We start from the raw sequence: 27,340 nt of genomic DNA on the forward strand, positions 1-27,340 counted from the left end.
GAATTGGGACCTATGCATTATTGTTATCCATGCTTCCTTGCTATCATCGTTGGTAAGCTCCAAGATATATTTCTAGTAAATATATGTAAAGAACATAAATGATAAATAAAAGATCAATGATAGGTAAAGAGAAGTACCTGTAAAAACAAAAAAAAAATGGATGTTCAGATATGTATACTCCATATTTGAAAGGGGACATACAAACCCTAGTAATTTCTTCCCTCTGGGGAGGGAAAATGAACTAGGAAATGAATACAAAGAATTATATTTTTTACTCTTATAAACTTTGAATATTTCAAAAATCATATGCTTCACTGGGAAAAGTGGCACATACCTGTAATCCCAGCATCTTGGGAGGCTAAGGCAGGAAGATTGAGAGTTCAAAGCCAGCCTCAGCAACTTAATAAGGCCCTGTCTCTAAAATATGAGAATCCAGGTACAGTGGTATCCACCTATAATCCTAGCAGCTCAGCAGTCTGAAACAGGAAGATTGCGAGTTCAAAACCAGCCTCAGCAACTCAATGAGACCCTGTCTCTAAAAATACAAAATACAAAATAGGGCTTCTGGTTGTGGCTCAGTGGTGGAGTGCCCCCAAGTTCAATCCTGGTACCAAAATAAATAAAACAAAAATCAGATGCCGGTTCCAGGTGCAATAGCACATGCCTGTAATCCTAGAGATTTGGGAGGTTGTGACTTAAGGATCACAAATTCCAGGCCACCCTCAGCAATTTAGTAAGGCTTTAAGCAACTTAGCAAGACTCTTTCTCAAAAAATAAAAAGGTTGTAGCTCAGTGATAAAGTACCCCTAGGTTTAAACCCAGCACCAAAAAATTAATAAAATAAAAAATAGAAACGTTTATAATATCCACTTAAATTAAAAATAAAATCTCCAGAGGAAAACTTGAATCCAGAAACAAGTTTATTTCTCCTCAAGGCAATTTTCATTCATTGAAAATTGCTCTGGTCCAGCCCACAGCCTCCCAAAATCAATACAGGTATTATGCTCTAACCCGTGGTTCAACCATTTTGTCCACATTTACAGATCTACATCCTAAACTGGGAATGAAAAGCAAGCTAGGAACTGGGAGACAGGTGAGCGAGAAATGAAAGATGGAGACCAGGCAGAGATACACAGGAGAGTTTATTTGTCAGCGCTGACAAATAAAGGCACATCTCTCAATAGACCGAGAGAGGCAAAACAGGCTTGAGGTTCAGAACTTTCATGGGGCAGGTTCAGGGATTAGAGCCAGGTGAGTCCTAATGCTAGTGGTTAAGAATGGGGTTGGTATGAAGGAGTGATGAGCCTTTGTCAGAAATGCCTTTAGGCAGGAAATTTAAGAGAAATTTTTCTTAAAATGGTGGCTGTCACTTAAGATAACTGTTCAAATACTAAGCAAGGAACTTACAGGGAGGAAAGGTTTGACTTTGTTGCCTGCTGAGCAAAAGAGATGGTGTTGTTTTGACAGTCTGTGGTATATGATTCATTCAAAGGGGGCTGGTGAGGAATCTGGAAGGTAGGCAATCAATCTGAGACTAGAAGAGATATAAAGAGAACAAAAATCAAGGTAGATATTAATATTTAAATAATTTGTAGTTGACCCAGATACTCTTAGAGGCTAATCATGAGGTTACTGAACTCATTATTTAGTAACACAAACCTCTTAATTTATTATAATGGTAATATTTTAAAAATTTGCTAGGGGCTGGGGATGTGGCTCAAGTGGTAGTGTGCTCACCTAGCATGCGTGAGGCACTGGGTTTGATTCTCAGCACCACATAAAAATAAAGATATTGGGCTGGGGATGTGGCTCAAGTGGTAGTGCGCTCACCTGGCATGAGTGCGGCCCGGGTTCAATCCTCAGCACCACATACAAAACAAAGATGTTGTGTTGCCAATAACTAAAAAATTAATATTAAAAAAAATAAAAAAATAAAAATAAAGATATTGTGTCCACCAAACTAAAAAATAAATATTTAAAAAAAATTGCTAAACCCTGGTTTAGCTTTAAGTGAACAAGTCAAAGAACTATGCTATTTAAACCCACACAAAGGGAGTTGTGATATCAATTCCCTGATCACAGAGCTCACCATCATGATTGAGAAAGTTGATGGACCCGGTTATCCCTTGGCATCCTCCAGACATGAAGAACCTCTGATGGCTTGCAAGATGGACTTTAATACAGTGATGCTGCCAGGTGTGGTAATACATACCTGCACTCCCAGCAGTTTGGAAGGCCGAAGCAGGAGGATTACAAATTCAAGGCCAGCCTCCGCAAAATTTGGTGAGACCCTAAGCAATTTAGCAAGACCCTGTGTCCTGTTAGAATATCCGGAAGTTTGCTGGCAGCTGGAAGTTTGCTGGGGCCCCTTCGGCTGTGGCTCTCAACATCTCCCCCTCTCTGTTTAAACAACAAGCATGTGGCTTAGGGACCGTGCCTGCCTTAGGTTGTCCAATAGTACATATGGTCCTTAGGTTGGTACCATTGCAATTGGATCTTACCTGTCACTGACTACCGGTCCAGTATACAGCCACACCTGTGGAGAGGTCTTTGTACCAGCGGGGGGGGGGGGTGAGGTTCTTTGCCTCACCTCTGTTGGCCCCCAAATTTTAGCTGGACGATCATGACAAGCAGAAGGGAGGAAGATACACCAAGCCAATTGACGGCTCCTTTTGGAAAAATTGTACCACCAATGACATCATCAGCAAAAATACCCCAACACTACCACAAGTCGCTGCACCAACAGATAGTTCACAATGCATACAGGTGAGCTCACAATGTGTCCAGGCAAGTTCTGCAAGCAGTTCAGTGATGCCTATTGTAGAAGCTGTAGATTGGTTTTATCTTACATTACAGAAGGCACTAAAAGAAAACAATTTTCTTAACAATTTACATTATCTTTAAGAGAATTATTAAATATAATGAAAAGGAAAGGTGAAAGTAAACAAACAGATCTGTTAACCTTCTTTTTTGTTTACATATTAAAACAATCCTCAACAGTTGTTTACCCAATTTAAATTAAACCATATAAATCACGTGAAAAAAAAAATATTTGGATCCATTTTATCATGAGCGCTCATCATATATGATATATGGACATACATACATTCAAACATATAACACAAAACACAAGTGTGCACACATAATACATACAACACATAACATTATAGTAAAGGCCTTATAACTTTTTACAGGTGAAATCTCCATTGCAATGTTTAAAAACTCTATAGTCAAAAAATAGAACTGATCAGCAAAACATTAACCTAGGTCTGTATGAGCTCAAAAAACAAAATAGAACTTCATGATATGGCAAAGGGCAATAATAAAATAGATATTGAAAAAAGCATCCTGGTTCTGTTGCAGATGTAAGAATAGCCAAACTGGAGTTTTGGATATCAGTTGTTATGGATTTGAGCCAAATCATCTTCTTTTTGGTCTGTAGAAATCGCTTTAGTTAATCTTTCTGGAATCCAAATCGGCTGCTGTTCTCCCTGTGGAAACACATAAACAGACCCCCGACTCCAGACAATCACTGGGTCAGGACCTTGGTTAATCTCTCTGGAATCCAAATCGGCTGCTGTTCTCCCTGTGGAAACACACAAACAGACCCTCGACTCCAGACAATTACTGGGTCAGGACCTTTCCATTGTCCTGTTAGAATATCCTTCCAAAGTACCTTGGGCTTATGCACATTTTTTGGACACATATGCCTTTCCGCAGCACTAAGTCCTGATGAATCCAAATTTAAAAAGTTTAGAGTAAAAAGGGTTATTTTAAGTTTATCTTTGGGGAATATATACCCCTTCCCAATTCCTTCTTTTTGCTTTAATAAGTACATTTTAATAGTTTGATGAGCTCTTTCAACTATGCCTTGTCCCTGTGGATTGTATGGGATTCCTGTTATATGAGTAATGCCAAATGTTGAGCAAAATTGTTTAAAAGAGGTAGAAGTATAACCAGGGGCATTATCTGTTTTTAACTGTTTTGGAACACCCACAGTGGCAAAATTTTGTAAGCAATGAGCTATAACATCTTTAGTTTTTTCTCCGGCATGAAGGGAGCCCATCAAAAATCCAGAAGAAATATCAACTGTAACATGCAAATATTTTAATTTTCCAAATTCTGGCAAGTGTGTGACGTCCATCTGCCAAATATGGTTAGGTATCAATCCTCTAGGATTGACTCCAAGATTAACTTGTGGTAAAAAGGTCACACAATTTTGACATTGTTTTATTATTTGTCTAGCTTGTTCCTTAGTTATTTTAAAGCGCTTTTGTAAAGTATTAGCATTAACATGGAACTTTTTATGAAAATTTATAGCTTCTTCTAGTGTAGAGAAAATATGTATGTCATGTGTAGTTTTATGTGCTAAATCATTGCCCAAACTAAGGGCTCCAGGCAATCCTGTATGTGCCCTGATATGTCCTATAAAGAATGGATCTTTTCTGTCCCAGATTAGACTTTGTATAGTGGAAAGCAAAGAGAAAACAGTAGAAGAAGGGGAAATCCTACCAGCATCTTCAAGAGATACTATAGCATTAACTACATACTGACTATCAGAAAATAAATTAAATACAGAATCTTTAAACATCACAAAAGCTTGTAAAACTGCATTAAGCTCTACCTTTTGAGCTGATTGTTTGGGTACTAAAAATGTAAAAGTTTGATCAGGGGTAACTACTGCTGCTGTACCATTATTTGACCCATCAGTGAATATATTTGGAGCATTCATGATAGGTGTTTTTCTTGTCATTTTTGGAAAAATTACAGGATGCAATGACCAAAAAGACAATAAAGGATTAGATGGTAAGTGGTTATCAAATGAAACATTAGATTTGCACATGATTATTGCCCAAGTATTTAACTCATTAGCTAACTCATCAATTTGATTCATAGTATATGGAGTAATAATTTTATTGGGAGAAATTCCAAACACTCCCTTTGCTGCTTTTATTCCTTTGAGTATTAATTGTCCTACAGCCTCAGGATACCTAGTAAGAATAGTGTTAGGAGAATAAGATAAATGTATCCATAATAATGGACCTTCTTGCCAAAATACTCCTGTAGGAATATTTTTTGTTGGTAGTACAATAAATAATAAAGGCAAACTTATATCAATTCTATCCAAATGCATATTTTCCATATATTTTTCAATGATTTTTAATGCCTTTCTTGCTTCAGGCGTTAACATTCGGGGTGAATTTGGATCTGATGGACCTTTTAGGATATCAAATAAAGGTCCCAACTCTCCTGTTGGTATACCTAAATAAGGCCTTATCCAATTTATGTCTCCTAATAACTTTTGAAAGTCATTAAGTGATTTGAGTTGATCTACTCGTATTTGAATTTTTGGTGGACGGACCATGGTTGAGGATAATAGAACTCCTAAATAATTAATTGGAAAATTTAATTGTACTTTATCTATTGCTATCTCTAGATTATAATTTTTTAATAAGTTTGTAAGTGTGGCATAACATTCTAGCAATGTGTTTTTATCTTTGTGTGCTAATAATACATCATCCATATAGTGAAATATTTGTAGTTCAGGATTTTGATTTCTAAGTGGCTGGATTACTTTGTTAACATAAATTTGACACATAGTTGGGCTGTTAGCCATCCCTTGAGGGAGTACTTTCCATTCATATCTCTGATCAGGACCTTCATGATTCAGTGCAGGGATAGTAAATGCAAAACGTGGACTATCCTCAGGATGAATTGGAATTGAAAAAAAACAATCTTTAATATCTATAACTAAAACATACCAGGTTTTTGGCAAAGCAGACAACTGAGGAATCCCTGATTGAGCAGGTCCCATAATAACCATCTCATTATTAATGGCTCTTAAATCTTGCAATAATCTCCATTTACCAGATTTCTTTTTGATGACAAAAATGGGAGTATTATGGGGAGATACAGAAGGTTGTATATGTCCTTCTGCTAATTGTTGTTTGACCAGGTCATGGGCTGCTTGTATCTTTTCTTTAGTCAGGGGCCACTGAGGAACCCATACTGGTCTTTCTGATTTCCAAGTAATTTTTATTGTCTCAGTGGCCCTTTCTGAAAATCCAACCCATGTCTGTCTGTTCCTTGATCTATTTGTATTGGTGCTGCTATACCTTGTTCTTGTTTTTCTAATCTTTTTCCTTTCCTAAAACCTTGTCTAGTCATAACAGTGGGTGCATTTTGGTTGATGTTATTTGTTAATGTCAAACCTAATTGATCTAGGACATCTCGTCCCCATAAATTTATAGGAAGATGATCCAATACATATGGCTGTATAGTTCCTTCACATCCTTCAGGATCCTTCCAATCTAATACCATTGCACTTCTATGGGGATTAGTTGCCACTCCTAGGCCTCGAAGCGTTTGAGTGGCTTGTTGTAATGGCCAATGTTTTGGCCATTCTTGACGAGAGATGATGCTAAGGTCTGCACCTGTATCCAGTATCCCATTAAATTCATGTCCTTGAATATTTAGTTTTAGCATGGGGCGAGAATCTAAATTTAAAGAAAGCATAGCCCAATCTACACCTGTGGAGCCTAATCCCTTGGAACCTCTTTCTACAGTACGACTGGAAAATTTATCATGTAGGCTGGGTATTATTAGTAACTGTGCTATTCTATCTCCTGGTGAAATTACTGATATACCCTTTGGAGAACTGGCTATAATTTTTATTTCACCTTCATAATCGGGATCAATTACCCCAGGACTTATCATAAGTCCTTTTAGAGTAGAAGAGCTGCGTCCCAATAATAAGCCTACTGTTCCTTTGGGAAGAGGTCCTTTCACCCCTGTGGGAATGATTTGAACTCCCATCTCTGGAGTTAGTACTGCTCTGGCGGAGGTGCAGATGTCCAACCCTGCGCTCCCTCTGGTTTGTCTGATGAGGGATCTGATGGACAATGTGTCCTGGGCACTACCCTGATGGGGTTGCTGGGTTCCTCCAATGCTCCGTATATTTGTGGTTTGGGGCCCCGGAGCATTGGGCCCCCCTGTCCATTTTTTGGCAATGGAGCCCGATGCCTTTCTCCACGATATCGTGGATAAACACCTGGTCCTTGTTCGTTTTTTCATAATGGAGTACCCTCTATGGTGGTTTGAGAACGGCATTCATTAGCCCAATGTCTCCCTCTACGGCACCGTGGGCAAATACCTGGTATTCTACTCCTTTGATACCTAGTTTTGTTAAACCCTCCTCCAATGGGACAATTCCTTTTAAAATGTCCTGTTTGTTCACAATTGTAGCATGTTCTTGGCCTGGCATCTAAAGCCTGTTTTACTGCAGCTGCCACAATTTGCCCTTGTTCATTAATGTCTCTGGCATCTAAAGCCTGTTTTACTGCAGCTGCCACGACTTGCTCTTGTTCATTAATGTCTCTACATAATTTAATATATGTGTTTAAATCTTCATGTTTCCATGGTCTAATGATATCTCTGCACCAACGATTCGCTTGCTCATAAGCCAGGTGTTTTCTGAACTGAAGGCTTTGGACTAAGCAAACAAGATATGAACGTCCACAATGGCATTGTGCCAACTGGCAGAGTCCCTGGGCTTTTCTTTTCTATTCTTTTTAAATCTTCACCATGATGGTTCCATTGTGATATATTTAACAACTCCTCCTTAAAAAGCCATGGGCTACATTTTTGTATTGTAACAACGTATGCCCTGATTGTTCTTGATTTTACTGAGATGCCTCCTTCCTCTAACAATTTACTTAACACTCTTTCAGTTTGTTTTTTACTAATTTCTGATCCCATATTTCTACTATAATACAACCCAACAAGATGATGCCAAACAAAACCGAGACAGAATGAAATAAAAAGGGAACAACAAAAAGTCATTATAGGGCTGGGGATGTGGCTCAAGCGGTAGCGCGCTCGCCTGGCATGCGTGCGGCCCGGGTTCGATCCTCAGCACCACATACAGAGATGTTGTGTCAGCCGAGAACTAAAAAAATAAATAAACAAATAAATATTAAAAAAAAAAAGTCATTATAGCCTTTCTATCCTCCTGACATGTACATCCGTCCTTTCTCCCTATCTGTTCCTCAGACGTAAATAGTTTTTCCTCAGATGTGAGCGGTTTTTCTTCCTTCTCACTCATCTCCAGGGACAGGCAACTTAAAACAAAAGTGAAGCAAAATAAAAGAGGAATCTTAAAATGGCTACCCATCCTCTCGCCCTGCCCTCAGGGGCGAGCAGTTTCACTTACCCTCAGTCGCTCCCCGTAAGGGCCACCAAATGCCACAGTCTAGCTGGGCACAATCAGGAGCCACTTGTCAAAAGAAACTAACTTTATTTTTAGAACCACACACGCCAAACAAAACAGCCTCTCAGGAAAAACCCTCAGAGCCTCAACTGCCACCACCGGCTTCCCACAAGCCTCTCTCTCCCACTCAAGCTTCTCTCCACCTCCCACAATCCTCCTGCTCTTGAGGCCGATTGGCTGGGTCACATGGGCGGAGCCAAAAAAGTCCCCCAATGAGCAGCTCCGTGGTCTGAAAGGGCAGGGAAACAGCCCAATGAGCATCACCGCAGAGGAGCCAATCAGCTAGATGTTGCTGGGGCCGCTGTGAGCCAATCATCAGCCGGCAGCTGGAAGTTTGCTGGCAGATGGAAGTTTGCTGGGGCCCCTTCGGCTGTGGCTCTCAACAACCCTGTCTCAAAATTTAGAAAGGGAATGCTGGTGGTGGTGATCTATGAATGAAAAACACTGTCAAAAGCTGGGCATGGTGGCTTTCCCCTATAATCCCAGCTACTTGGAGGCTGAGGCAGGAGGATCACAAATTCAGGGACAGCCTGGGCAATTTAGCCAGGACCTGTCTCAAAACAAAAAGTTGAAGATAGAGATGTAGTTAAGTGCTAAAGAGCTGGCGTAGAAGGCATGTAGCCCTGGGTTCAATCACCAGTACCACACACACAAAGACCAAAGGCTAAGAAGTTCACTAATGATGAGGACAGACACTGCAATCAGACTAGCAGAGATCAAGCTTGAAGATAATGTAGAGCCAGCTGGGTGCAGTAGAGAACCCCTGTATTCCCAGAAGTTTGGGAGGCTGAAACAGGAGGATATTGAGTTCAAAGCCAGCATCAATGAGGGTGAGGTGGTGTTAAGCAACTCAGTGAGACCCTGTCTCTAAATAAAAAAAATAAAATAAAATAGGGCTAGGGAGGTGGTTCAGTGCCCCTGAGTTCAATCCACAGTATCCCCCCCGCAAAAAAAAAAAAAAAAAAAAAAAGATAATATAGAATTTACCTGTTTGGTTCATATATTAACAATCTTAAGATGGAAGTTTAAAGGCTGGGGCTTAGCTCAGTGGCAGAGTGCTTGCCTAGCCTGTGTGAGGCAATGGGTTCAATCATCAGCACCATATAAAAATAAACAAAGACATTCTGTCCATCCACAACTACAAAAAAAATTTTTTTAATGATGGAAGTTTAAGTAGGAATCAGAAGAGAATGGTGATGAGGATCCAAGATGGCTGTGATTAGGCTCATGCTGTACACTAACCACCTTTCTGCAGATCTGTTTATTAATATGTAAGAAGTATTTTCTTCTAGGCGCAATGGTGCATGCCTGTAATGTCATCGGCTCAGGAGGCTGAGGCAGGAGGATCACAAGTTCAATGGCAGCTTCAGCAACAGTGAGGTGCTAAGCAACTCAATGAGACACTTTCTCTAAATAAAATACAAAATAGGGTTGGGGATGTGGCTCAGTGGTTGAATACCCCCGAGTTCAATCCCCAGTACCCCCCAAAAAAGTATTTTCTCACCCAAACACTTCACATATAGGAATCTACCTAAAGATACTGGACATGTGTAAAGATTTGTTAGTCAAGCAATTTCATAAATAACCAGAAAACTGAAAAGTTATCAATAGGGAACTGCTTATATTACTGTGTTAATAGAATCATATAGTTGTTACAAAAATGTATATCCATTGATATACAAGTTTTTTTTTATTTTAAAAAGGCTGAAAAACAGCATGTATAATTTTCTAATATATGTAAACATAGGCATGCATGGATATAAATGCCAAGTTATCAGAATGGTCACCAAAAAGATGTTATTTTTGGTACTAGATATCAAATCCAGGACCTCATACATGCTGGGTCAAGTGTTATATCACTAAACTATACCTCCAGCCCTCATCAAAATGTTAATAGCACTACCTCTACGTAGTAATGTTTGGAAGGATCTACTATTTCCTGTACTTTTTTTGGGGGGGGGAGATTATGGGGAATTGAAGAGTATGGTGATGAGGATCCAAGATGGCTGTGATTAGGCTCATGCTGTACACTAACCACCTGTTTAACCACTGAGCCAAAAACCTAGCCCTTTTTCCTTTTTTTAAATATATTTTATTTAGAGACAGGGTCTCACTGAGTTGCTTAGTGCCTTGCTAAATTGCTGAGGCTGGTTTTGAACTTGCAGTTCCTCCTGCCTTAGCCTTGGAAGATGCTGGGATTACAGGTGTGTGTGACCACGCCTGGCTTCCTATACTTTTTAATATGGTCTAATTTTATGAAAACTTGCCTGCATTTATAAACAGGGGAAAAATCCAGTCACCAAATAAAAACCAACATATGTTCTTATGGTAACTTAGTAATGAATGGCCTTAGCCCAATGCTTATTTGTATCATGTGGAAGCTAAACAGACAATGTACCCTAGTATAAACTTGTTGAATAAGTTTCTACCACTGTGAGGATAAACAAAGTTCCCTGCTCTGATTAACAGCTGAGAGGAGGCATTAGTAGTAAGTAATACACCCTCACTCTTTCTCTTTCTCCCCCCTCCCCTCCCTTCTCCTTCTCCTTCTCCTTCTTCTTCTTCTTCCTCTCTCTCTCTCTCTCTCTCTCCTTCCCTCCCTCTTTCAGAATAGAGCCCAGGGTGCTTTACCATGGAGCCATAGTCCTACTCCTTTTTATTTTCTATTTTTGAGGCAGGGACTCACTAAATTGCCAAGGCTAGCCTTGAACTTTCTATATTCCTGCCTTAGACTCCCAAGTTTCTGGGATTACAGGCATGTTCCACGGCATCTGCCTAGTCAATACTGACCCAACTAGTCAATCCTGTTTATTTATTTATTTTTGTATTAGGGATTGAACCCAGTGGTGCTTAACTGAGTCAGCCCTTTTATTTATTTCTAATGTGTGTGTGTTTTTTTTTTTAGTTACACATGGACACAATATCTTTGTTTATGTGGTGCTGAGGATCGAACCCAGTACCTCACACGAGCAAGGCAAGCACTCTGTCACTGAGCCACAACCCCAGCCCCCTAATTTTTATTTTTTTAAGATGATCTTGCTGAGTTGTGTAGGGCCTCACTAAATGGCTGAGACTGGCTTTGAAATTTCAGTCCTCCTGCCTCAGCCACCCAAGATGTTGGGTATGTGCCACCGTGCCTGGCTAGTCAATACATTTTTAATGCCTACTATACCATCATTGTTCTAGGCACTGAAGACACACAGGCAATAGAGTGACATGAGTTTTTCCTAGAAAAGCTTTTGGTGAAATCTATCATCTGGGCATAGTGGTACAAGCCTGTAATCCCAGTGATTCAGGAAGCTGAGACAGGAGGATCTGAAGTTAGAGGCCAGCCTGGACAACATAGATCCAATTTCAAAATAAAAAAGGCTTAGGGCTGGGGCTGTAGCTCAATGGCAGAGAGTTTGCCTAGCATGTGTGAGGCACTGGGTTTGATCCTCAGCACCACATAAAAATGAAAAAATAAAGGCATTCTGTCCATCTACAACTACAAAAGAGATTTTTAAAAAATTAAAAAAATAAAATCAAGGTGCTGAGGATATAGCTCAGTTACCTGTCATGACAAGGCCCTGGGTTCAATCCCCGACAATACACACATTTACACACAAAGATAAAATGGGCTGGGCAAAGCACCCATGGTTTCAATCCCCAGTACCAAAATAAATAAACAAACAAATAAATAAATGTAAATAAATGATTGAAAATAAAAAGAAGGGCCAAAACTGTAGAGGTCTACTAGGCAGGGCAAGCACAATTTGGAAAAGAAGGTGTAGATGGGGAATAGGTAAACATTTTTGCAGAAGAGTGATGATGAGTTTATACTTGTCAGTACTAGAAAGGCAGAAGCAATTCTTCTTCTCCAGCCTGGGCTGGGCAAGTGGTCAAGCCCTTTCCTGCTGACTTTCAAATAAGATGGGTCAGGGCTGGGCTGTAGCTCAGTGGTAGAGCACTTGCATAGCATGTGTGACACACTGTGCCCTAGCACCACACAAAAATAAATAAAGGCATTCTGTTCATCTACATCTACCAAAAAAAAGAAAAAAAAAGGGTCAGATACATTTGGTTCTTGTGAGCTGCAGCCGCAATCAGGAAAATGAAATTAGGAGGTATCTTTTGAGTCTCAATTCATCCTATAAATCATCATTCAAGCCACAATCCCTTTCCACAAGCTCTCATGACTTTGCTAGAATTCTCATTTTTGGTGCTGAATACATGCTAGGCAAGGACAACCACTGAGATTCATCCCCATCCTTTCTCTGTAGAAGTGGACCCAATTTAAAAAGGAATCTCATGTAGAACTTGAAAGTTGCCAAGAAATTAGCTGGAATGAATTGCTTTTCATATTTATAGCCATTATTTTATTTTTTATTATTTTTTGGTATTAAGGATAGAACCTAAGGTTGCTTTAAAAGATCACTGAGCTACATCCCCAAGCCATTTTTATCCTTTTTTTTTTTTTTGGCAAGTGAGGGGGGAGTCGGGTGTACTGAACTCAAAGGCACTTGACCACTGAGCCACATCACCAGCCCTTTTTGTATTTTATTTAGAGACAGGGTCTAACTGAAATGCATAGCACCTCGCTTTTTGCTGAGGCTGGCTTTGAACTCAAGATCCTCCTGTCTCAGCCTCCTGAGTTGCTGGGATTATGAACCTGTGATACTACACCTGACTATTTTAATTGAGATAGGGTCTATTGCGCAGACTGCTCTCAAAGTCATGTTATACACCTGCCTTAGCCTCCCAACTAGCTAACCTTCAATCAAATAGCCAATGAGAACCCATCACTCCTGACAAAACTGAGCAAACAGAAATTGGTCCTGCTGTTTAATAGGCAGGGGGAAAGAGTGAAACACAAACAGCATTCATTCCTAATTAAAAGTAAGACTCACACTAGGGTTGATCCCCATTATCATGAAAGGAAAAAATGAAAGAAAAACTGCTCTTGGTATATCCTCATTTGCAGTACATCCTTAGGAGCAACTAATTAAAAAACTACCATGTATAAAGCATGGTATCACGCTTTTGAAGAAAGGCTATCAAACTTCTACCCAGTGACAGTAATTTTTTTCTTTTATTTTTTTTTAATTTATTTTTATGTGGTGTGAGGATTGAACCCAGGGCCTCGCACATGCTAGGCGAGCACTCTACCACTGAGCCACAATCCTGACCCCCTATGACAGTAATTTTCAACTCCAGTGTACATATCCTTCTAAGGTAGGGAGAGCATTGGCTTTTAAAAAAAAAAAGAACATTGGAGTTGAACCCAGGGGCATTTTACCATTGAGATACATCCCTCCCGCCCTACCCTCGCTGAAGCCGGCTTATTTATTTATTTATTTTTTGTACCAAGTTTGGACCCAGGGGCTCTGAACCACTGTATCACATCTCCAGCCCTTTTTATTTTTATTTAGATACAGGGTCTCTCTGAATTGCTTAGCTCCTCCCTGTTGCTGAGGCTGGCGTTGAACTTTCGATCCTCCTGTCTCAGCCTGTCAAGCAGCTGAATTACAGGCCAAGCTCCCCGCAGCCCCTCTACACCGTTCTTAAAACTCTTAGAATTGTATCCACTTCTGAGGTAAAAGTTCAAGGAGAGGCCAGGGCTGGGAACACAAAAGTAAATACTTAAATGTTTGTTTATTCTTTTGGAAAACTTTTCCAATAATTGTTATCTTCAAATTTTGCCCAATTACTAGTGTTGCCTTCTTTTTTGCTGCTGTGTATATGAACCCAAAGCCTCAAGCATGCTGGTAAAGTGTTCTACTGAAATCCACACAATTGTTACTGCCGTAACTGAGTTCTAGCCAGTGCCAACAACATATTAATATGTATCAACAGAACTGAGGGTATAGCTCAGTAATAAAGCATATGCCTAGCATGTGCAAGGCCCTGGATTGGATCTCTAGTAGCACTGGAAAAAGATGGTATTAAAAAAAAGGAAAAGGAGAAAACATGGCAGGAATAACAGCAAATCCCTGAAAACTTCTCTCTGCCCTACTTACCTTGATATTTCTGAAAGTTCCTATAAAAATTATAAAACTTTGTACAAAAAACCCCAGCCAGACCCGACAAAGCAATACTTAGGGAGTCTGAAAAAGGCTCTCTCCTATGATTTAAAAAAATGCTTTGTATTGGGCAGGAGTCCAAATGGTTAGCACTTCCCAGTCTTCCCTTCAGTTTTTAGCATTTTGTTTGGGGAAAGTATTGCGCAAGGAACCCAGGGGCGCTGTTCCACTGAACTGCATGTGCAGTCCTTGAGACAATTGTCTTGCTTGCCAAATTGCCTTAGCCTGTCAAATCGCTGGGATTACCACATCGGACTAGTTTTTTATTTCTATTTTTTTTTAGAATTTTTAGTTGTAGATGGACACAATACCTTTATTTTTATGTGGTGCTAAGGACTGAATACATCACTATCACATGGAAACCCATTTAAAATGCAAAAATTACTGCCAGACACAGAGGCACATACCTCTAATTCCACCTGCCAGGAAAGTGCTCTACCAGTGAACCATAACTGCAGCCCCTGGTTTTAGCTTTTTAAAGTAAGGAATCTAGTATTATATAACTGTTAACCAACCATTCCAGGCACCTGGTTACAAATGCCAAGCACAAACTGTATTTTGGGTCCTGGGGATTTAACCCAGGGGTACTTTACTACTGAGGTATACCCCCAGATTATTTTGACAGAGTCTAAGTGGCTTAGAGCCTGAGTTGCTGAGACTGGCCTCAAACCTGCAATCCTCCTGCCTCAGCCTCCAAAATTGTGCCTGGGAAAAAACTTTTTTTCCCCCCTTTTTGTACTAAGGATCGAACACAGGGGCACTTAACCATATTCCCAGTCCTTTTCGAGACAAGTTCTCACTAAATTGCTTAGAGCCAAATTGCTGAAGCTAGCCTCAAACTTGTGATACTCTTGCCTCCACCTCAAGAGTGGCTGGGATTACAGGAGTGCACCAGCACACCAACACTACAAACACTTCTTTAGATGTAGGTACAGCAATAGATCTCTGGATGATCCCTAATCTTTTACATCACCATCACAAAGAAACCCATTTAAAATGTAAATTATTGCCAGACACAGAGGCACATACCTGTAATTCCAGCTGTTTGGAGGCTGAAGCAGGAGGATCAGAAGTTTAAGGCCAGCCTGGGCAACTTTTAGAAAAACCCATCTCAAAATTAAAAAGGGCCTGGAGACCCAGTGGTAGAGTGCTCCTGGGTTCCAAAATGCAAATTATCAGTATTTATTCCAAACTCAACAAATTAAAACTCTGGGTCATGCACTGTTCACACCGCCAGGTAGTTTTGATGTATATTAACATTTGAAAACCACTGGTACTTTCTTGAGTCTAATAAACCTCCAATGGTTGTAAGAACTTTTCATCAGTGGATGGGTCCTTTAAATAGGGGTTGTGGCTCAGCGGTAGAGCACTTTTTTTCTCGCATATGTGCAAGGCCCTGAATTCCATCCTCAGGACCACATAAAAATAAACAAAATAAAGGTATTGTGCCCAACCAAAATATTATATATATTATATATATATTACACTTAGCTAAAAAATTGGCTCAGGGTCCTTTGTCAGTGAATACAATCTCAAACCCAAAACCATTAAACACTTGAACTAGCTTTCAAGTTATACTGAACTACATACTATGATGGATGGAGACCAACAAGTGTCCTCATAGAGATGGTAGTACATCTTCTCTTTTGATGTACTGAGGATTCAACCCAGGGGCACTCAACAACTGAACTATGGCCCAAGTTTTTTTCAGACAGGACTTGACCTTGAATATGGTATCCTCTTGCCTCACCTCCCAAATATCTGGGATTACACGAACACCACCATACCCAGGTCATAGTAAAAGTTACAGTGCGTGAGCTTTTATCAATTAACATGCAAAAAACAATGCTCAACTAATAAATTTGTTTTACATTCTTCTTTTCTAACCGTATTACCTGCCACATCACCTTAATGAAAGGGCCAGAGGTATCTCTTCCTCTTAGGAAATCCAGACAAGGGATGTTTCTTAGAAACAGGGCATAGTGGCACATACCTTTAAACCTACTTCCTTGGGAATCTGGGGCAGGAAGGTCACAAGCTAGAGGCCAGCTGGGAGATGCCCCTCCTTCTTCTGGTAAAAAGTTCTTTAAACTCATTATTTTAAAATCTAGGTGCTGGTGGTGTAACCATGTTCACAAATTCATCTTCCTGAATAGCAAGTTATCTTCAGAAAAAAACTTTGAAACAGGATTATGCTGCCCATGCTGGACTTAAACTCAGGCTTAAGTGATCACACCTTCCTAGTCTCCCAAATGGCTGTTACTGCAAATACAGAATGTTGTGCCCAACAAAATGGAATTACATTATAGCTACCCAACTGAACTGAAGCCTCGTCACTGAGGCCACTTGGTATCCCAATTTAACCAGCAATGAATTTAAGGGAAAATCATGTTTTTTGGTACTACAATTTAAAACCAGGGCCGCTTTAGCACTGTTCCCCTTAATCCCCCAGATAGGGTCATGCTAAGTTGCTGAGGCTGGCTTTTTTTTTTTTAATTATTTTACAGTAGATGGACACAATACCTTAATTATTTGTTTTTCGGCAGACACATCATCTTTGTATGTGGTGCTGAGGATCAAACCCGGGCCGCACGCATGCCAGGTGAGCATGCTACCGCTTGAGCCACATCCCCAGCCCCAATACCTTAATTTTTAAATTTTATTTTTATGTGGTGCTGAGGATTGAACCCAATGCCTCACATGTGCTAGGCAAGCACTCTACCAACTGAGCTATAACCCCAACCCATGAGGCTGGCTTTGAACTTGTGACCCTCTCGCTTTAGCCTCCTTGGTCACTGAGATCACAGGCATGTGCCACTGTGCTTAGCTAAACCCAGGGTATTTCTAAAAGCTTTCATCCCATTTCCAAATAAAACTGAAATCATGACAGGGAAACTGTTCTTAAACTGTACAATCAGAAGGTTTAAGTGTACAAGTGCCAGTCTGATCTGATAAACAGGTATTAGAAATGTACATTACCATCAGCTTATTTATGAAAATTTAGGAATTCTACATGCTATCAGAAAAAAACTAAACATCTTTAAATCTAACAAAATCTACAATGTTGTACATAATGCTTTCTTCAGCTGCTGTTAGTTAAAAATGGAATAAAACAAGAGGGTAATTAGTAAAAGATAAAATTTAAATTGAAGTGAACTGGCAAGGATTTTTTGTGCATGTTACATTAAAATAGTAATCTACCCTTCAACCAAGGATAGTGTAAAAAAATAAAAATTTAAAGGGGGAGTGGGGGAGCTGGGTTCGATCCTCAGCACCACATAAAAATAAAGGCATTGTATTGTGTCCATCTACACCTAAAAAATAAATATTTCAAAAAATTAAAAATAAATAAATAAATGGGGGTGAATGGGAACTGGAGATTGAACCCAGGAACACTTTACCACTGAGCTACATATATCCTCAGTCCTTTTTTTTTTAAATTATGAGAAAATAAAAACTTTAGGCTTTCACTAAGTCACCAATTTTTGAGGCTGGCCTCAAACTCCTCATACTTCTGCCTCCCAAGTTACCAGGATTTGGGATTTTCAAGCATGTGCTGCTGCATCCACCTGGAAACCATAAAATTTTACCCAACTATGTGAAATATTGTTTAATATACTTCAGCTAGGAGTTTCAAATAATCACTACAGGTTTTATTTTTAAAAATTAAAAATTTTTTTAGACAACAGATAATTCAACACCAAGAATTCCTATATAACTATACTGAAAGGCTAGCAGAAGTAATTCTTGTTACTTCATGTCCCAATTCTATAAAGGTATGGACATGACTAAACAAACTTTGCAATTTCTTCACCCTTAATGCTTTAAACCATCCCTCTTTAAAAAAAAAAAATCCCAAAATACATTTTAGCTATGTAACAGGAACAAGAAATCCACCAGCACCAAAAAGTTTAAAATCAGATCTTTAGTAGCAGTCTTTAGAACACTCACTCTAGATTAAAAAAGTAATAATTTGTTAAAGCATGCACAAAAGTGTAACAGTGAATAAAAATCACAACTGACAAATATATTGGTTAACATTCCAAACATGTATAACCAATGAACATGGCCTAGGATTTTTTTTTATTGGTATTCACTTCAGTAACTTGAATCCACAGATATAAGCAGTAAATAACCAGAGTTACAAGTAAACACAGATTATACATGCAAATTTCTGTTCACAAAGGTCACATGTGCAGGTACATGAATTAGAAGCGTGCGTCTAGAATTATGGCCAAACTTTAAAATGCAGAAATGTTGAAATTACATCTTGAAAAAATGAAGAGATGGTCTACACACTTCAAAAATCAAATATTGCTTATACCAGCGATGTATGACAGCTATAGGATTCAAGTGACAAGCAGTAAATCTCAAGAAATTAATACTGGTCAAAGAGAACGGGAATATTTTTACATTTCACTGAAAATACATTGACTACTAGAATACAAAACCTAGCAGGAACTCAGGGAAAAATTACAAAATCTAAAGCCAATTACTTAATATTTCTTATTACCTAAACAACAGCATGACATTAAAAGAAAACTGCACCTGCATTTGAATTGCCAATTTCACATGAAATTCTCTAAAAATGAATGCAACCAAAACAGCTTCAAACTCCAAATGAAAAGTCTGCAAGGCTCAGATTAAAATGTGGAATGTTTCAGATGAAAGTAATAAAAATACAATTGTTTTTGTTCTTTATTGAATGGAATCAAAAATTGACATTTCTTTGAAGCTTGGAACAACTAAATTTCATTTCTCTGAACGGTTCTATGTTATCTTTTACTTAGTGGTGCAAGTTGTCTTAACGTAGCTTATGGAGTCAGTCTCTACAAAGTACTTCTGTCTGTTGCCATTCTGATGAAACAAAAACTATTCTTCATTAACTTAACCGTATGTGTATTTTTTTTGCTATAACACTTAACACATGAACAGACATCTATTATTTTTCCACTAAAACAAAAGAGTACAATAGTTTTCTTCTAACTATCAGCATTGTATTTAAAAAAGGTTAACATTAAAAACAAAGAACCATTGTTTTCTTTGAAAGTAAGCTTCTTGAACATATTAAGCCTCCTTCTTCTGCCTGCGTTCTTCTGCCAATTTATTCAGAAATTTCTGAGAAGAAAAAATTATAGAAATTAAGGCATGAAGAAAAACATTAACATACATAATTCTAAAACATTCCATCCAAGCTTAGGGACCTGAGTAAAATTTAAACTAGAAATTTATTAATACTTCAAGAATGAGTTTATTCTTAAGTATACAAAACTCAACTGGTTCAGAGGACACCACAAATAAGGCATGGGGAAAAAAATGATAAATGTGAACAATGTACTCTTCAATTATGCAATTAACCCTAACTTTTATAGATGAAAATACAGTCACATAGAATTGGTGCTACTCCAAGAACATAGATTAATTAAAATGGCATGCATTTATTCAATGGTCTTAATTGTTAACAAATGTTTTCAAAGGAATGGTAATAAATATATAAGGCTTGTGGAGCACCAGGTCTTTGTTGTAACTAGTGCTCAACTAAAGCAGTCACAATAATCATGCCTGTGTTCCAATAAAATTTTATTTCCAAGAGTAGGCACCTGGGCCACAAATATAGCTTGATGAGCCACCACTAAACTTGAGACTTCTAATCTAGAGTTCCTAGACATGAGCTCTACTAAAGACACCAATTCAAGCACAGAAATAATTTAAAAATCTAATCCCCAGTTGGGCTGGGGATGTGGCTCAAGTGGTAGCACGCTTGCCTGCCATGTGTGCGGCCTGGGTTCGATCCTCAGCACCACATACAAACAAAGATGTTGTGTCCGCCGAAAACTAAAAAAATAAATAAATATTTAAAAATTCTTTAAAAAAAAAAATTAAAAAAAAAAGATGAAAGCCATGATGTGTGGCTTTCCTTAAAAAAAAAAAAAAAAAAAAAAAACCAAAAGTTTCTTTACTTCTTTTGTTGAAATGTGTCAACTCTGTTACTGCAAATTGATGGAAGGCTTATAAGCTACTATATCCTTAAAGATAGAATGAACACCAATAACCCCCACCCCAAAAAACACCCAATTATCAATTTATCATATATTAGCAAGGTACTATATTTCCTAATAGTTGACAATTTCTTTTTCTTTTTTTTTTTTTTTGTATTAGGGATTGAACCAAGGGTTGCTTTACCACTGAGCCACATCCTCCAGCCCTTTTTAATATTTTACTTAGACAGGATCTTGCTGAATTGCTTAGGGTCTCACTAAGTTGCTGAGGCTGATTCTGAACTCATAATCCTCCTGCATCAGCCTCCCAAGCCACTGTGATTACAGGCATGTGCCACCATGCCCAGATGACAAAATTTCTTTATTTATAGTGCTGGGGAGTGAACCCAGCCAGGGCACTGTGCATAAGAGGCAAGCACTCAACCAATTGAGGTATATTCCCAGCCTGACAAAGTTTCCTTTAGATAAATAAAATACATTTCATTTATTTATTTTTTAAATGTGGTGCTGAGGATCAAACCCAGTGCCTCACACATGCAAGGCAAGCACTCTACCACTGAGCCACAACCCCAGCCCTGACAAAGTTCTTTTTAATAGAAGGAAATAATGAAATGAGCCACCTCCAAGAGACCAAATATGAGCACCTAGAAACCACTTTCATATTATTCCTATACTAATTTAATAAAAAACAAAATCTCAGTGGCTTGGGAGTCTAGGAGGAGAATTGAGTTCAAAGCCAGCCTTAGCAACTTAGTAATGCCCTGTCTCTAATATTCATCCATTCGCTTGTTTGTTGTTGGCAGGCCTTTATGTGGTGCTGAGACTCGAACCCAGTGCCTCACACATGCAGGGAAAGAGTGCTTCCACTTAGTTTTCTAACCCTGAACAGCTTAAAATCAAAGAAAGCAAAAATATTACACTAGGTTCAGTGGTACAGCACATGCTTTTAATGTGTAGGAGGGTTCCTGGGTTAAATCCCCACTATACACATACATGCACAAACACAACTGCAGTTACTGCTGAGAATAAACACCATACTTTTGTCATATCCATAATTGTAAGAGACATATAGGTAGCAAGAATAGTTATATTCGGGCTTGGGTTGTAGCTCAATGGTAGAGCACTTGCCTAGCAAGTGCCTAGCACCACATTAAATATAAATTAAAAAATAGGTATATTAAAAAGAAACAAAAGTGATGTAGGCAGGAACAATAATTACTTGTAAATAATTATCCATCTAGTCAACATAGAAAATGTTTTTGATAACTGACTGCTGTACAGGTTGAATGTCCATTACCTGGACAGGTCCTAGGGATTATAAATATTTTGAACTTCAGATTTTTGAATGTGTGCAAAAGCATAAGGAGATATTGTGCACTGTACAAGACCCAAGTCTAAATAAAAAATTAATTTATATTTTATTTTATGAATACCTTATGCACATAGCCTGAAGGCAATTTCTTTTCTTTTTACTATGTGGTGCTGGAAATTGAATCCAGAGATTCATTCATGCTACCCAAGTGTTGTGTCGCTGAGCTCTAGCTCCAGCTCCTGAAAGTACTTTCATATAATATTTTTAGAGTACCTTTGACAATGATCTACTACATGAGGTCAGGAGTGGAATTTTATACTTATAGCATCATGTTGGTTCTCAAAGTTTGATGTTGGATTTCCATATTAGGGACATTCAACATGTTGAGGGCTGGGGTTGTAGCTCAGAGGTAGAGTGCTCACCTTGTATGAGAAAGGCACTGGGCTTTGATCCTCAGCGCCACATAAAAATAAAAAGGTACTGTACATCTACAACTTAAAAATAACTGAAGAGTAGGGTGGGGTTATGGCTCAGTAGGAGAGTGCTCGTTTAGCATGCAGGAGGCACTGGGTTTGATCCTCAGCACCACATAAATGTAAAAGAAGACATTGTGTCCACCTACAACTTAAGAATAAATATTTTTTAAAAAATTGAAGAGTGTCATTACTGGGAAATAATGTTGGTAAAAAAAATTACATAGGGACATGGCATTGTACAAAGTTGATAAAGCCTTACATCATCTCACTTGGAATTTAGACCTCTAGCATCTACACATATTACCCACCATGTGTGTGGTGTTTTTTGTTTTTAATTTTTAATATTTATTTTTCAGTTTTCGGCAGACACAACATCTTTATTTGTATGTGGTGCTGAGGATCTAACCCGGGCCGCACGTATGCCAGGCGAGCACGCTACTGCTTGAGCCACATCCCCAGCCCGTGTTTGTTTATTTTTGGGTACCAAGGATGAAATCAAGGGTATTAAAACCACTGAGCCACATTGGTCTGTTGTCTTCTTTTAAATTTTGAGATGAGATAAGGTCTCCTTAAGTTGCTGAGGCTGGCTTTGAACTTGTGATCCTCTCCTGCCTCCCTGGGAGTATAGGTATGTGCCAAAAGGCCCAGCACATTTGGGTGTTTTTAATTATATCAGATAATTTATAATATAGCTAGTTATTACTAAATTTTCTTTATTTAATTGGAGTGAACTATGAAAAGAGGCTTAATAGATGTTTCTAGAATCCATTAAACTGCTTAAAGCCCATCAATTGAAAGAAAATATCTTCAGGCTAAAGCACTGCACTGGGTCCAGAAACACAACACATTTATTTTACTTATCTATTTTAATTCTGTAACTTAAATGATTTGTTAGTTTTCACCAAAGAGCTCTCCTCTTTTAGATTCAGCCTTACCTTTAATTTCTGATAATGAGGAAGGCTGCTGCAATGAGTATTCTTTGCAACTTCTTCATTTGTATAAAAGAGTGAACACAGCTTACAGTAAAACCCTGTTTTAGGTATCACATAGTCTATACCTAGAAACACAAACATACATTCTTACAAATTAAGTAAATTGAGTAGTCTCAAATTGTTTCTCCTATCAATATAACTTGAATCAGACAACATAACTGTGGGAAGTTCCATACGTCCTAAGCTATAAACAAAATAAATCCAAACCCACAATATTAATAGTTCAAGATCCCACCTAACTGTACTCTTAAAAAATAAAAGACAGAAATGTAACACGGAAACACTAAACAAAAAGCAATGAGTAATTTTCTGAAAACTATGAGCAGAGAGAACACTGTGGAATAATAACATAATACAAAATCAAGAGACATGTGGAAGAAGAAAAGAGAATGTTATTACTTAGGTGTACGAACTATTCCCCACTGGAATAAACAAATCAAAAAACCCACAACAAGCTAGTTTAACATACTATCAAAGCTTATATTACATAAAAGCAAAATTTACATATTATTTTAGTAAGGGGGATAAGAGGGAATAACAAAGCCTTAAAGCTCACCAACAGGAACATTGGGCTGGTATGGTCCAATTCTATACTCATCTGGGATTGTATAGTCTTCCTTGTTTTCTTCACTTTGGCCATCTGCATTTTCACTTGTATCTTTGTTGGGGTCATCAGCAGTCTCAGCAGATTCAGCACCTGGTTCTGTATTTTCCTCATTTTTTATTCCATTTTCCAACGCTGCTTCATTTTCTTGATCAAGTTCCTCGATCTTGTCCACCTTAATTTCAACCAAACCATCATCATTTTTGTCACCAGATTTAAATGCCATGCCCGATTTACGAAGTTTCTGAAGTTCCGAATCTTCCTCATCACCAACCTCATCTAGAGTGACAAAACCTTCCATACTCCCTGGGAAACGACGCTGTTAAGAAAGACAAATTTACTCTGCAACAATTATCCTGCAGCATCCCTTCCATTTGTTTTACTTGAACGGAAAGGGATAGCGCGTCTTTTGTCTTTATTCAATTCTCTCAAAATGCTAACCTTTTCCTTTCACTTCCCCCAAATCACGTGTAACTTTTTTTTTTTGTGGTACTGGGGATCAAACTAACTCAGGGACACTATATCAATGAGTCATATCTGCAGCTTTTTATTGGGGATGGGATACCAGGTTAGATTAAACTCGGGAGCACTCAACTACTGAGCCACTATTTTGTATTTTATGGAGAGACAGGGCCTGAAATTCTTAGCACCCCGCTTTTGCTTGAGGCTGGATTCGAACTCAAGATTCTGTCTCAAGTCTTCTGAGCTGCTGGGATTACAGGAGTGTGCCATTATGCCTCCCCGCAGCTTATTTGAGATTTATTTTTTATTTTGAGGGGTTCTGCTAAGCTGCCAAGGCTGGCCTCAAACTTGGGATCCTCCTGCCTCAGCCTCTGGAGTTGTTAGGATTGGATTGCACCATTGTTCTTGGCACTGATGACTTTAACGACAATTTAGTTTGTTTCAAATTTAAATAATGGGGCTGGGATGGGGTTTAATGGTAGTGCTCTTGCCCAGCATGTGAGAATCCTTGGACTTGACTGTAAGTACTGGAAAATAATAAAGAATAGGGCTGGGGATGTAACTCAGTGGCAGTGAGTACTTCATCAACAGATGTGCCACGTCCTGGATTTCATCCCCAGCACCAAAAACAAAAACTAATGAAAGGCCCGACTCACACAAAGAAAGTAATTGATATAAGACTATTCATTTCCACACTTTCTGAGACTATTATGCTGCTAAGATGTGTCACAGAACCGATTTGATAAAAGCAGTTGAGTAACATTCTCTGCAAGACAATACCTTGCAATACAACTTTTGTTGAGAAAACCCCTCAAGTTTGATACAGTGTAATCATTAAGAAAACAAGTTCTGCTGCATGACTATTTAGGTTTAAATTTTGGATCTACTTTTTAGAAGCAGTACAAACTATGACAAGTTATTGAACTTCTCCAGAATTCAATTCCCTAAATTTAGAAATGGAAAAGGGCTGGAGAGCGTAGCTCAGTGACACACTGTTTAGCTAGTGTCCATGAGGTAACAGGGATTCAATCCCCAGTACCACAAAAACAAAAACCCCGATTTATGGAAAGGGGTTAATAATGGTACCTACTGCATGTTTACTGTGAGGATTTAAATGCACATATATAAAGAGCTTAGAAAAATTTATGGCATTTATTAGTGCTTAATCATTAACTTTCTACAAGGGTAAACATTATTACACAATGACCATATACTTCAGGCAGAATAATAAACTAATATATAAGCTGTGTGACCAAGCCATTAAAACTCACAGGTTAAAAGGAAATATTAAGTCTTCTTTCACTTTTGGTACTGGGGAATTGAACCTGTGAGTGCTTAAGCACTGAGCCACATCTCCATCCTTTTTTATTGATACAGGGTCTTGCCAAGTTGTTAGGACTATGAACTTGCAATCCTCCTGCCTCAGCCTCAGAGTCACTGGAACTATGGGCATGTACCACCATACCTGGCAGTATTTCTTTTCTTTTTTTGAGATGGGAAACTCAATGTTGCCTAGGCTAGCTTCAAACTAAAGATCATTCGGCCTCAGCCTCATTCCAAAGCACCAGGAATTACAGGCATGATACCACACCACACTTATCTTAACCCTCATTTCACCATGTCATCATTTTATCACATTTTATCTCAACATGCCAGGGTTTTGGTACTGGGGATCATTTTACTTTTTAGCATGTAATAAATTTTTATATTTATATCCTTATATATAACTTATTTTCTAGTAAAATTGTTTTTAAATCAAAGTACCTACTAAGCCCACATTTCTCAAATAGGATAAATTCTTTAAATTATGTTTGGTCAGTTAACCTACTGCAAACTCAAACCCCATCTTTTTTTTAATATAAGCTGTACTCTAAGGATGTCCTAGGAGTACTTTTATATGACCACTATAATACAGAAGAATACGTAAGTTATGACTCATTACTAAGAAGTTCTCTTTTCAAATTAGCTGCTTCTTTGTTAGAACTACAATAAAATGTTCTATTTATTTATTGCAGAGATTTTACTTAAATGTTTTTATATCTTTTTGTTTTTCTGATACTAGTAACATATTTCTCATTATTGGGCCCTGCGCTTCAGTAAATAATCTGAAAAAATTATATATATTATTCTATAAAAACAATTCAATATAAAATCTCTTATTTACCTTTTTAAGCTTTTTCTTTGCTGCTGCTGAAGCACTTGCATTTGCATCTTTTTTTACAGCTTTATCTGAAGGTTCCTTTTTCCCATCAGAAGTCACATCACCTAAATTAGCAAGATCAGTCTCATCTCCCACAGAACTGCCACTTTCTAGAAGTGCTGCTGCTTCTTCTTCATCTACAAGTAGCTCATCTTCAGATTCCAGAAGCATATTAGGTTCCTGTTCTGTCTGGTCATCCTTTGTATCTTTCTCGCCATCTTCACCTGACTTCTCTTCTTGTTCTTTACCTTCAGCTGTACTTTCAGTCTTCTGAGAACCATCAGTTTTAGATTTCTTATCACTTGGAGATTCTTTGCCATCTGGAGAATAAGATCTTTTTCTGAAATTAAAAAGATGCACCACAATGAATTTTGGGGGGTTGGAAAAATAAAAATTTAACATACTAATGCATAAAAAATATAAAAAGTGAAATTACCGGGATTTGTCTTTTTTCAGTAAGTCAATACCTCGGTTGGGAATCTAAAAAGAGAAGAAACATTTTGCAGATGTGAAATAACTGCATCAACATATACTCATTTATAGAATATATGATCATCCATATACTCATTTATAGAATATATGGTCATCCATTAACATTTGGTGGCCATCCTTACATAATTAACTCATTCAATCCCTGTTACCATGCCCAAGAACTCAAACTGAGGATACTCAGTTCATCAAAATCACCAAACAGAGTGTATAATAAACATTCTGGTAACAAGCTGTTCAATCAAAATTTTAGTTATAAAGACACTTCTGTTACTAGAGAAAACCAGAAAAAAGGGTGTTGTCTTTCAATAATCAAATCTTATAAAAATCTGAACAAGAATGCTGTGGTATCAGCTGGCTGGGCACAATAACGTGCACAAGTAGTCCACCTTCTTGGGACTAAGGTTGAGGCATAAGGACTACATGAGTCCAGGAGTTAGGGGCCAGATTGTGCAATACAGCCAGAGTCTGTCAC

General features: G+C 38.3%; 1 protein-coding gene across 6 annotated transcripts in view; it reads right to left on the minus strand.

Moving 5' to 3' along the window:
- Positions 1 to 18,237: 18,237 nt before the first annotated feature.
- The window catches only part of Matr3 (matrin 3), a 32,151-nt gene continuing 23,048 nt past the window's right edge, over positions 18,238 to 27,340 (minus strand). For 5 of the 6 annotated variants that reach the window (XM_058584294.1, XM_046459963.2, XM_046459965.2 and 2 more), the window contains 5 exons: positions 26,813 to 26,856; positions 26,341 to 26,716; positions 23,667 to 24,033; positions 23,054 to 23,175; positions 18,238 to 19,449 (listed from right to left, as the gene is read on the minus strand). In XM_058584294.1, the coding sequence (XP_058440277.1) occupies positions 19,399 to 19,449; positions 23,054 to 23,175; positions 23,667 to 24,033; positions 26,341 to 26,716; positions 26,813 to 26,856 (960 nt within the window). In that variant the 3' untranslated portion in view covers positions 18,238 to 19,398. The remainder of the gene's footprint in view (positions 19,450 to 23,053; positions 23,176 to 23,666; positions 24,034 to 26,340; positions 26,717 to 26,812; positions 26,857 to 27,340) is intronic. The other variant, XM_046459966.2, reaches the window with a different exon arrangement.

The sequence above is a fragment of the Marmota monax genome, unplaced genomic scaffold (genome assembly GCF_021218885.2).
Source record: "Marmota monax isolate L192 unplaced genomic scaffold, Marmota_monax_Labrador192_F-V1.1 WCK01_AAM20220418_F8-fsc00006, whole genome shotgun sequence".
Classification (NCBI taxonomy): domain Eukaryota; kingdom Metazoa; phylum Chordata; class Mammalia; order Rodentia; family Sciuridae; genus Marmota; species Marmota monax.